The 13,405-nt window shown below is 34.1% G+C and overlaps 1 protein-coding gene across 2 annotated transcripts in view; it reads left to right on the forward strand.

The window, feature by feature from the left end:
- The window catches only part of NCAM2 (neural cell adhesion molecule 2), a 496,037-nt gene that overhangs the window by 444,442 nt on the left and 38,190 nt on the right, over positions 1-13,405 (forward strand). For both annotated transcript variants that reach the window (XM_044379816.3, XM_057306777.1), the window contains exon 15: positions 10,460-10,640. In XM_044379816.3, the coding sequence (XP_044235751.2) occupies positions 10,460-10,640 (181 nt within the window). The remainder of the gene's footprint in view (positions 1-10,459; positions 10,641-13,405) is intronic.

A 13,405-nucleotide genomic window follows, 5' to 3' on the forward strand; every position in this document is an offset into this window, starting at 1 on the left:
TAAAATCTAAGCATTGATCATCAAAATAATGCCATGATTCATCTTGTGATTTCTAAACTTAACATTTCAGAAATGAAATAACATTTTCATTTTTTTTCTGACAAGTTTAACAGGATGTTTTCACCTTCCATTCTGCTTAATATTAGTAATTTCAAGCTAAGCTCCTTTTCTCAATTTTAGTTATTGTATTGTAGGTTGTTATTGTATCAAAAATATTTTATTTTATGAATTATTAAATTATTAATACCTTAAATTTATAAGCCTTTTGATATGAGTTGATATTGATATTTAATCATTTAATTAAAAAACAAATTACTCATCAACATTTAACAAAGAATGGCCACATTAAACTTGTGAAGAAGGATTAGTTTTTTTTTCAAGTTTAATTAGCACTAGGTAATATGGGATTTGGGACAGCTAAGAGCTGCCTTGGGACTTACACGTGTAGGGGGTGAAGGACCAGAGTGATGAAGAAAGTGACATGGCAGACTTTGCCTTCGGCTGAAAATTAGATCCAAGGCCACTAAAAGTGGCTTCTCTTGACATTGCCATAAGTGACATTGAGTGTTTGTGTCTCTTGTGGAATATGTTAAAAGTGAAACACAATTTTAAATTAAATTTTGTAAAATTTATTTATTAACATTTATGATTATCCCTATAATACTGTGTCAATTTTATGTTTATGTTTACTGGACACTTAGTAATACTTTCCCAGTTTATTATATTTTAGCAAATAATGTTTTAAATAATTGCTCCTTAATAGTATATAAATGAATTTCAACTGTTTTCCCACAAATTCATAATTTTCTAAATTATAGTATTATTTTTTTAATTCAAACATCTAAGTTTTAAGGTTTGTAAGAAAAGGAGTCTAATTTTTTTTTAGGAGTTTAATTTTTGAATAGCATACTTAAATAATTAATTTTAGACATCAGTCTTTCAATTTAAAATTAATATTCCCTTTCTAAGACCCCTCTTTGTTGTAGGTTTCATTCTGAGAATGATGAGCAGCTGCAGGTGTTTTATGGCTAATTGTCTATGAAAGTTTCCTGCCTCTACCCCAAAATGGCCCTGAATGGCTCACTGGTCTTTCTGTGAATTTGATGGTTTCATGCTACTCAAGCCAGGTTTCATGGCCATTCTTATTTGACCATCTGGAAACTCTTTGGAAGGGAAAGAGCCTCTAAGGGTCATAGGCCTGAACAGAATCATGAATTGGACTGGGAGAATAGACTTCAATGCAGATTTTGGCCTACAATTAGACAGAATTTATGGCACAAAATACAGGTGGATGATAAGAATTTGTAGGCAACCCCAGTAAAATCCCATAGTGAATACTGAGATATAATGACGAGTTATAAAAATACATCTAATATGTTTTCTATGAATATAATTTGTACCTAAAACTAAAAGTGATGTTTGACTTATCCTTTTTTAAGAGTTGTATATTGGAAATAATACCAGTGCTATGTTGAGTTCAACCAGAATCATTTATTTCAACTGATGATAGCAGCTATTTATTTCCTATTGTAGCTTTTCTTCATATACTAACGACTTTTATTAATATAGCATTATATTTTAAGAATGTATGACTTTTTCAGCTATAAAATCAGGCATCCAAAATATTTTTCTTTATGTCCTTTCATTCTTAGCATGTTGGCTTTTGACTTCATATAGATTATCTTGTGTTGTAAGATGGTGGATTCACATCCACATTCAGAATATGAAGAAAGTAGAACAAAAGGGGAATAGGTTGTTCAAGCTGAATTTGTCTTTCTTTTCCAGCAATACAGTACATATTTTCTAAAAACCCTACCAAGAATAATTAAAATTGTGTCCCATTAGACAAAAATATTTCTCAAGACTGTCACTAAATGAAAAGTGGTTAGTTGGGTGTTGGGTCAACTAAACAATAGGGTCTGGGGTCTGCTGCAAATTGTTGAAAGAATTATCTTTATCATCACAACAGTTGTCTCAGTCCTCTTGGGCTACCATAATAAAATACCATAGTTGGATGGCTTAAACAACAGATTTGTTGTCTCAGAGTCTGGAGGTAGGAATTCCCATCAAGGTGCCAGCGGGTTTCCTTTCTTCTGAAGCCTCCCACTTTGTCTTGCAGATGACTGCCTTCTTGCTGTCATGACTTTTTTCTTTTTAATATGTTTATTTTTTTAATTCAGTTAACATATAATGTATTATTGCTTCAGTGATTCATCAGAGGTAGAGGTGAGTGACTCTTCAGTCTTATATAACGCCCAGTGCTCATCACATCACATGCCCTCCTTAATTCTGTCACCCAGTTACCCCCTCCCCCACCCCCTCCACTCCAGCAGCCCTCAGTTTGTCTCCTATGATTAAGAGTCATGACTTTTTGTCTGTACACATACATCACTGATCTCTCTCCATCTTATAAAAATATCAATCATATCGGATTAGAGCTCTACCCAGATGACCTCCTTAAAGCCACATCTCCTAATAAAGTCACCTGGGGGTTTAGGGATTTAACATATGAATCTGGGGTGGGAACACAATTCAGTCCATAACAATGGTTATCAGACATGACTCCTCTGTATCTGAAAGGACCCACTATTGGCATTTTGAGTAGCATAATAGTGAGCAATCCAGAAATCTGCCCCCTATTACAGATGTCTAGCATCCCTGCCCTCTCTCACTATATAGTCAGTTGTTTCCCTGGTCATTATTGAAGCCAAAAACATTCCCTAGAGTAGCACTGCATCTGTTTAGAGCCAATTAGGTTCACAAAATGGGGGGGGGGGGCATTTTAGATATTCGAAGGGAAATTATATATATTATAATTATTTATTTATTTTATAATTTTATTATTATCTATTTTTATTATGTATTATTTTAATTAATAATATAAATCATTTGAAATGCTGACCAAATTTATTTTGATTTCTTTAACAGGAATTAGAATTAATGTCTTATGAGAAGTTTTGTGTGAAACATATATGGATACAAAGAAGTTTAAGTGTTAACTATAATAAGATTAGAAAACTTGGAGTAATTCAAATTTCCATTAAGATGATGAAAATATTTTAATTTTTATATATAGTTGATATGGTTTAGTCTTAGATTAAAATTTGAGCAAAGTTTTATTTTCAGTAATTTGTATCTTCCATTTTTTCCTTTCTCTGCCCACCCCCGCCCCCCACCAAACTAATAGTAGTGGAGCCCTATTTTTGCCTACTCAACATCTGCGTTTCTCCTACCACTAAAAGAAAGTTTTAGTCCCTTCTCAATTCCATCTTATTTCTGTCTTGCCATACCCCTCCTTTTCATTTCCAATCCCCAGCCCTTTCTAACTTGAAAAAGTGGTAGGGGATTTGTTTTTAAATATCATAATGAAAATAATTGGTTACATAATTAAAACATAGCTACAATTGACTGATAATCAATTGCTGTGTTACTGCTCTCAGACTTAATAGCATTTTAGGATGGAACACAGTTTTAGTAGCAGAATTTTAGGCTTCTATGGCAAGATTTATAAAAGCAATACCTCTCCACCCTTTGTACTTCAAGGAAGGCATTTCTCACACTTAGACACTGTAAATATAAATATAAACCATTAATCAAACATAAAGTGAAGAGAAGTGGCAGACACAGTTACGGAATGAATATGTCATTGGTATAAAAGACACAGCATAAGGAATATAGTCGATAATATTGTAATAGAGGTGATGTATCTGGACAGAGGGTGCTACACTTGCAGTGAGCACAGCATAATGTATACACTTGTTGAATCACTATGTTGTACACCTGAAACTAATGTAACATTGTGTCTCAACTATACTAAAAAAATAAAGTGATACTTTTTAACACTTTTTAATGGCAAACTGAAACTTACAGAATGTGGGTGATTTTGTGGGCATGGGGAACAGATAACAAAACATAAGACTTTTTTTTTTTTTTAATTTATTTATTTGACAGAGAGCGAGGGAGCACAAGTAGGGGGAGCAGCAGGCAGAGGGAGAGGGAGAGGGAGAAGCAGGCTCCTCAGGGAGCCTGATCCTGGGCTAGATCCCAGGACCCTGGGATCCTTACATGAGCCCAAGTCAGACAGTTAAAGACTGAGCCACCCAGGTGCCCCAAAACATAAGACTTTATAATCTAAACAGTTTTGCAGCAGTAAGGGTTGAATTGAAATCTGCCTCTGAAGATTATACCGACCCCTCAACTCTCCCATCTCACTTCATTTGGCTAGCTCTGCGTGTCCAAAGTACAGCCATTGTGACCCACGTTATCTTGACCATATCAATTTTGGTATGCCTTCTGCTTCAGCACATTAAAAGAATCTCCATATTTCTATTCTTTTTTCTTTCCCTTCCTTCTCTGCCCCCTTCATCCTATAAACATCATGCTCTACACGTCTAATAGGAAATTCTATGATTCAATGTAAGTTCTATTAATGTGGTCAAACAAGAGCAGATCTTGGGAAGGAATAATTTTCTCCACATTTTCTTTCTCAACAGATTACTTCTTCACATTTAAAAATTTGCATTTTAAGATTTGGCGGCTAGATATTTATGGCAGTCTTTACGTTGATATTTGCACTTATATTGAAATAGTAACTATTTCAAAAAGGTTTTTAATCATCTGTTCTTTTTGTATGATTCCAAGCCACTCCATTTATTAGTTGCTCAAACTGCATGAATTCCGCAGTGGAGTAAAGTACAATTGAATAACTAGAAAAATTATTTAGCCATGTGCAATGCATTTTTAAATTGTATAACCTCTATGAAAAAGAAATAGGGGATGCCTGTGTTCCCTCTCTCACTGGCTGTCTCTCTCTCTCTGTCAAATAAATGAATAAAATCTTTAAAAAAAAAAAGAAATAGGGGAATTCAGTAAGTTAGAAACATCATAAAGATTTTAAACTTGAATGCATCTTTGACCCTATCTTTCAACTCTCCACGTGCATGGGACGATATGTTTTACAACCTAGGAAAAACAGAACTGAGATAATATATTCCCTATGTGAGTGTTGATTGCTGGCAGATATTGAATCTAAGTATTAAACCTGCATTTCACCAGGATGAGGAAAGACAAATTATATCCTAATATTGAGATGTGTAACTTAATGTAGATCAGGAAACACATATAGAGCACATGACTTGGTTCAGTTACACATTAAGAAGACAGAATTTATGAGAACAGAACTAGAGTAGTAAAAGAATTAGATGTCTCTGTGGATTCTTTGTGAAAATTAATGTCTCTGACAATAAGTCAGTAGGATTAAACCATGTATTTGAAGAATAAAGGCAAGCTTATGAATTTCATAATGTATACGGAATAATGAAAGAAATTATTTTATGTACAGAATATTTTACATCTACTTTGTGTTGTGGAGTCAGTGTAACTCCATATAATTTAATAAATAGCTTTTGACATGCTTCCATGAGTTTTTCACTGTTTTCTCCCTAATTTGATGATAGCTATGGGATCATAACTATCACTTAGTGTTGGCACATTAAATAAGTTTCCTGAGCTAAGAAGGACTAAAGAAAATTAGTTGCTTAAAATCAATTGTGAAGACGGTACTTTAGGGACTAGCAACAGTGTTCTAGCATACGTTTCTGAGTCTTAATTGACCTTCTTAAGCTCTTTGGAGTCTGGAAGGCTGTATCCCAATGGCCATAGGAAAAGAAAAAATAATGTTAAAAGGGTCTTAAAATAGTACATATGTAAAACTGAGTTCTTGTTATTAACTTATTTTCTAATTACTTATTAATAATAATAACTTATTTTCTAACTTATATTTAGGTGTGTACATTGAAATTAATTTAAAGCCATCAGTAGAAGCTTTGAAGCATTTTCAAATAATAACTATGAACATTAAAGACTCAAGCTTTCTGATAATTTTTCTTTGCACTAGTGAAGTAGATGAGTTTTATTCATTCTGGTATTGGTATCTTCAAAAAGACTATTTTTTGTCTGAATGAATAAATACATCAAAGAATCAATGAATAAATGGGTCTGTGTTGAGCAATTATATGTAATTCTATAATTAGATTAATAAATCTCAGAAATAATGAACGCAAGAGAAAAAATAGTTATACTGGGTGAATTTTTGTGGGTTGTGAGAACACAGAAGGTGACGGAAAGGAAAAATTAGATTTTAGTTTTCCCTGATGAGTTATGTGAATGATGGAGGCTAGGGATAGATTAAGTAGGATCCAGTTTACAGAATTTTACCAAGCCTCAGGATGTGGAACAAAGGCCATCTGAATCAGTTATGGTAATAGAAAAAAAGAAATCAGAATTTGAGTCAACTCTACTTCAGTTAAAAAGAAATAAATTAGAATTTGAAAATTTACTAAAATCCTCCAAATCTTACATCTTTTGAAATCACAATGGAGTGTATGTGTATGTGTGCACATGTGCACGTGAACGCATGTGTGTGCGTGTGTGTGTGTGTGTGTGTCTGTGATTGCTAAATCACCTCTCTTATAATCAGAGTAATAAATGGAGCTGTAGGGAATTCTGGGGCCTTTTGTAAAGGTCATACAAGTACTGAATACCTGAACCATGCTACCAGGAGATCTAGGACCAGAAACTACCTTACATGGAAACACAAAATCTTAAAACATAACACAGGGGAATCACAAGAACCTTAAAATTCATCTAGTTAGTACAGGCTCACCTCCTCTATTGTCCTCTGTTGATTCTGTTTTCATGTAAGATGATGTTGACCCCCATATTCCCTGAGACTTCCAGAAGGATTAGTGAGTGGCTTCTTATTATAAATAAAAGCAGTCAAGGGGGTGCCTGGGTGGCACAGCGGTTAAGCACCTGCCTTCGGCTCAGGGCGTGATCCCGGCGTTATGGGATCGAGCCCCACATCAGGCTCCTCTGCTGGGAGCCTGCTCTTTCTCTCCCACTCCCCCTGCTTGTGTTCCCTCTCTCGCTGGCTGTCTCTCTCTCTGTCAAATAAATAAATAAAATCTTTAAAAAATAAATAAATAAATAAATAAATAAATAAATAAATAAAAGCAGTCAGGGAGTCATCCACAAATAAGAAAACCAACACCCCTTCATCTCTTCTCAGCTCTCCTCCCTATACAGATGATAGCAAATATTTCCCCATATGCTGATATTATGATTTTAAAATAACTGTTAAGTAGAGCTCTTAACTGTCATTTGGCCCTGCTATCTATTTTCTGAGAAAAAGGATTGCTTAAGAGAAGCTATATCAAAGCAAAATGACCATTTTTCTTTTAGTAGCTGCCCTTCAACATTTAATTGGCTTATTAATAATAGCCCTATTCAGCAAATCATCTCATTAAGTTACCTAGGGGAACATTTTGCAACTAGATTATCTTAAATCGTTCCCTAGGCATTTAAATTCTGTAAATTAGGCACTCTACAGATGCATAATTGAGATTTTGATACCTAGGGGAGTATTTGGTAACACCCACTTTAATTTTTTTTCCTATTCCCTAGGAATAGCAATTAGGGGATTAAAAAGCCTCCTTGTCTAATGTTGAATGGAAAATGAAATTGACTTAAATAGGGGGAAATATTAGAACTCCCTTTGGTTTCTTATGCCATCAGTCCAACTATCTAAAATGATGGAGGGGCTTTTAATTTATCATGCTAAGAGCTTCAACAATTAAGAGTTAAATGATGGGTAATTCAGAAGAGACTATCTGCATGTCTTGTGCTTGTCAGGAAGTTTCGCTTCAAATGCTCATTTCCCAGAAATAGTATTTTTGGAGGATTATGTGAAGGACAAGAAGTCTCTCTATCACTCTGAAGAATAAATTTTATCCTGGGATAATCCAGATCTCAGCTGTTGGCTCATTTTCTGGCTCTTTCGACCATGTCTCCACTCAGATCCAAAGCAAAACTCAGCTTTGGATTTTCACCAAGATATTCATTCTCACCAAGCTCTTCATAGTTACTTGAGAATTGTGGAATTATTGGGATAAAAGGAAGGCCATAGGAGCAATTGTTTACTGCTTTGTGTACCCCTTGTCCTAATCCCTAACATTTCAATTTTCCTGCTTCTCACCCCTTCCTTCCTGTAGATGCATATGTGTATACGCAGTATAGAATATATATCAGATATTTATGTTATATAGATTTTATTGTGTCTATATATGTGTATATATATTGTATCTATATATGTGTGTGTAGACACAATAAAATCTACATACACACACACATATACACATATACATGTAATATATCACCTAAGATTATTTTTGAATAAATATTTTTAAGTTTTATTTTTTGGTTAATACCGCTAGTGTTTTTACAATTACTGAAAACAATAAGCCTATAGTGTGTATCTTTCTACCTCCCAGTGTTTGTGCATCTTTCTGAGGTTTTCAATCATTGTGCTTACTTTTGGATCTAAACCTTTGTGAAAGAATCACACTTTTTCATTAACTAAGTTAGGACAAATGAAGAATGGCACTGGAGTTTTTTATTTCCAATAAGGGTGACATCACTTCCCTAGAGGAGGCTTTCTGAGGTCCTGGACTCTATTAAGTTTCCCTGTTTCATGCCCCCAGAGCATTGTTGGTTTTTCAAAAAGCTCATGTCTTTCTTCCTGGCTGGTGTAAACTCCAGGATGAGCGTACATGTACTGTTCACTATTGTGTTCAGAGTTCTAGAACAGCCTCTCTGCACAATAAAGGTGGAATGAATAATTGATGGATGAATTGATGAAGAAGGAAAGTGTTGGGAAAATCACGGCTATTTGGTACAGCTGTCCCAAGCATTTCAAAAGCACGCTTAACTTCCGTTCTTAGACTTACTAGTCATTTAGTGATGTAGGCAAGTTGTAAGCATTCAATGGCCTCTTCAGTACACCTCATAATACCTTAAATAGTTCTGGACAACAATTTATAAACTTAAATCATTTATAAATTTCAAAAAACAAAGGAAATGTCTTCTGTTTATATGATAACTTTAAGGGCTTTTACAAAACCCATGGCTTCATAGCATTAAAGATGCTAATATCTTTAGTTTTAGATGAAATATCAAAATAGGCTAACCGATGCCTTCGTAATAAAAGTTCTATGTAACCAAAAATAATTAAGTAGGGAAATAGAGTAATAATATGGTATCAAAATAATAATGTCTTCTTGTCTACTTTTAATGGACACTTCATGTTTGTAGTACCATCAATTTAATGCAATCATGCGTTTAACTTCCACAGTTTAATTTCAGAGAATAAATCCTCAATTTTCACCATAAATGCTGAAAACATTGTTATGCTTTATAGTCAAAGAAACATCATAAAATATTGGCTAAACATAAAGTAATCCTGGGCTGAGCTCTGAGGTTAAAAAGGATTGATCTGTCTGTCTATCTGTCTATCTATCTATCTATAGCCAGGCTCTAATTTACTTATAATTATATCTCTGAGAAATTGAGATTTGCAATTGCCGTGATAATTTATTAAATACATCATTCCAGAAAAATTTTATTTTATTTTCATATAGTTATTATGGAAATAGGTTCTCCTTAATAATAGCTGTCATTTGTTAAGTGCTTATGATTCCTAAGGCCCTGGACTACCCAAAGTACTTGGTTTTCCTCATTGCTCTCTCATGAAAGCTGACAGATACAGCTGTTACTATCATTTCTGTAATAGAGATGAGAGAAATGAGGCGAAGAGGTTAAGGAACTTACCAGTCTTTAGATGGTTAACATGGCACAGCCAAATGTTCACATTGTTTAGGATAGTTTAAGTCATTAAATTGTATAAATTTATTTTTTTCTGTGTTAATTGTAATCGTAGTGTATTTTTCAAATAAAGGGTAATTCAAATATGCGATCTAAAGCATTTATTTTAGAAAGAAAATCAGGATTTAAGTGTAGATGTTCAAGGATAGCGTAACATTTTATTTTCTGATGCTAATAAGATTTTTAACAGGTAATATTTTTTCTTACATATTGTTTTATTATGAGTCTAAAACATCAGAGTAATAAAATACTAGTGGTAATTTAAATCTGTAAGAAATATCCAGCTTCTATTTGCAAGACATTTTATCTCCCCTTCCCCCCTCCCAAACCTTAAACAATAGCCTCTGGCAATTATGTTAATGGATATACTAAGCTCTCTCCGTAAATTATGTTTCCTTTTTTCTGTCCGCATGACTATTAATAATCAAAAAATGGCCAAACAGCAAAATGATATCTGTGAAATAAAAATAAAATCTTAATGAAGGTGAATTACCAGCCACTGAATTATCAAAAATTATGAAATCATTCTTTGGCTAAAATTAAAAAAACATTGCATTTTTTATAGAAAATTCTTAGAAATGACTTCATTGATAAAGCAACTTTCTTTATCCCTGTAGATGATAAAATATCCTTTTTTGAAATTAATAAAACCACCTCTTCTACCTGAAGATAAATTACATTTTTTAAAAATCACAACTTCAGTGCATTTACAAAATATATTTGTTTATTGCCTCTACAGAAAGATAAAGAAGATCAGTGGCTAGAGAAAAAAGTGCAGGGAAATAAAGACCACATTATTTTGGAGCATCTACAGTGGACGATGGGGTATGAAGTTCAAATTACAGCTGCCAATAGATTGGGATATTCAGAACCGACAGTCTATGAGTTCAGCATGCCACCAAAGCCGAACATTATTAAAGGTAAGCAAAACTATATACTTTCTTAGGCTGGAGATAAATGTGATATCATCTTTTTATAAGTGCTCTGGATTTTTTCTTAATATTGAAAACATAATTTTGTAGAAGGAAGTGTAAATTCTGGGTTTATCATGATTACTGTGACATGTTTTACTCAAGATTTCTCAAATTGTTCTTGCCATGGGGTATCAGTTAACTTGTAAACACACTCTGGCAACTTTGGTGGTTGAAGTGATTCAGAGAGAATGAACAGAGGGTGGGGATAGAAGGTAAGAGTGAAGTGTCAAAAAATAACATGAAAAATTTCTGTCGAGACCAGAAAGTCTTTCGCAAAGAAGACCTCTCTACCAAACACGGGGAGGCTGGTCCTTCACTTTTGGAAAAATGCATTCAAAAATAATGATGAGGCCATCCATGACTGATCAAGCCAGTTGATTTTGGAAAGATAGAATCAATCATTTGGTGAGGCAGAAACAACCACAGATGTAGACCAGAAGAAATTATAACTAGGGTTTCAAGGAGGCTTGCAATGTAGCAGGATACTCAACGTCGGTATTCATAGCACACTGGTGAATTCTACCTTTATTAAGTAACACTGCTTGCATCATTATATGCTAGTGATACTATCAAAGTCCACAGGAGGGATATTAAAATTTTTTTCAGATACATGCTGTAGAGGTAGAGATGCAAGAATTTGTCCTGATTCATAGTCATATTTACCTCTGTGAGCTGTCACATGGGTCATATTTTAACATCTCTCATTCCTTTAAATATAACACGTAACATTTACTGGTAAATTTTATACATACATGTATGGATATATGTAATCTACATATATTCCTCATATGTATATATGTAGAGATGAGAGCAGCGTATTCATAAGCATGGCTTATTGAAGTCATAGTAGAGTGTCGGTGTTGTTACAGAACATTGTTGAGACTGGGAAAAAATAAAGTTGTTAGTTCAGTCATGCTGTTTAACCCTCTTGTAACTTCAAATTGATACTAATCTCATTATTATGAGTTTGTGATATCATACATCTTTTTTTCCAAGTTGAAATCATCTTTATACAGTTAATCTATTAAAAAATAATTACTATTGGTTCTGTGGTTTAAAAGGAATTGATGTTTGGCTTTGTATTGCTAATATTAATAAGTGCTTCCGATTATAATGTGAAATTAGGAAGTTGGGAGCATCTAGAACTAAAATGGATATGTTGTAATGGAATTTTTAAAAATTTACGAAGTACTTTTGCATTTATTGTCTCATTATCTCATTTATATATCTCTGAATCTGCCTTGAAGAAGGAAGAGTTATACTCATTTTCAGATATAAATTTGGAAGGTTAAGGGATCTGTTCAAGGTCAGAGCTACTTTAGTCATACGACAAATCCAATACCCTTATAAGGTGATACACCTAAGAATAGTGGTTGAATATACTATCAAGTTCATTGCCTCTGTGAGTTTGAAACATCAGTAACTATCTCTACAATTATAACGTTTTATGTTTGTAGTAATTATCCTCTATGCAGATACCAGCAACATGGTATAAATATGATTTAAATCTGAGTCAGAATCTTCAAAGGAAGATTGCAACAGTGTACTCCATTTTCCTAAATTTAGCTCATGTGTTTGGAGGAAATAATTAGTTTTATCAAGATAAAAACTAATATCGTATGAAGTTGGAAGACAGCATTTTAATAACATTTTATAGGTAACAAACAAATTTTGAAAAAAATAGACTTTAGGCATGTTCCTTTATGTTATACTTCCAGAGTCCCTGCTATTTTTATTAAAAAAATCATTGTTAAGGGGTGCCTGGGTGGCTCAGTTGTTTGAGCGGCTGCCTTCGGCTCAGGTCATGATCCCAGCCTCCTGGGATCGAGCCCCCCATCGGGCCTCCGCTCACTGGGGAGCCTGCTTCTCCCTCTGCTGTTCCTCCTGCTTGTGCTCGCTTTCTCTCTCTAATAAATAAATAAAATCTTAAATAAGTAAATAAGAATATATGTATATACATATATACATACATGTACATACATACATATATACACACACACATACAATACAGGCACAGAAACACCTAAGATATATTGTGATACATTTACTATAAAAACATATTTTGTTTGAATTACACAATCAGATTGTGGGCAGTACCTAGAAGACAAGTAGAAAGTATTATGGTTTATAGTTTCAGCTTTGCTCTTCTTACTTAATTTCTCTGGCTATGCATTTCCTTATCTCTAAGCTAGTTTCTTCTGGTTCTGTTGTATTAAGATTCATTCATTTGTTCCAGATATTTATTGGGGTCTTGCTTTGTGAGAAGGACAGTGATGAGTACAGAGGAATGACCTGTGAAAAGTACAGAACTGGCCGTTGCCATCAGAGACTTTACAATCTAGCAGGGAAAGTAGACATAAAACCTAGCTTAGAATAACCATCAAATAATTACAACTAAGAGATATGCTGGTGCTGTATGCTGAAGGGGTTTGGCAGTTGTATGTAACCTGTGAGAGAGTGGGGGTTAGGGAAGGGTTCCCTTAGAAAGTGCCTTTCCGAAAGAAACTTACAGGAAATGAGCCTTCCAGGGAAAGTGGCATATATAGAAGATGCCTCTGAGAGAGAGAGAGAAAAAAAAAGAATTGATCTTCTTAAGAACTAAATGAAACATGGCTGCAGAGAACCTGGAGATATGTGAACAAAAACAAGGATAAAGAGGGATCTGCGACCCAGATAATCCAGGGTCTTCTGAAAATTACATAAACACTCTT

The sequence above is a fragment of the Ursus arctos genome, unplaced genomic scaffold (assembly GCF_023065955.2).
Source record: "Ursus arctos isolate Adak ecotype North America unplaced genomic scaffold, UrsArc2.0 scaffold_4, whole genome shotgun sequence".
Taxonomy (NCBI): domain Eukaryota; kingdom Metazoa; phylum Chordata; class Mammalia; order Carnivora; family Ursidae; genus Ursus; species Ursus arctos.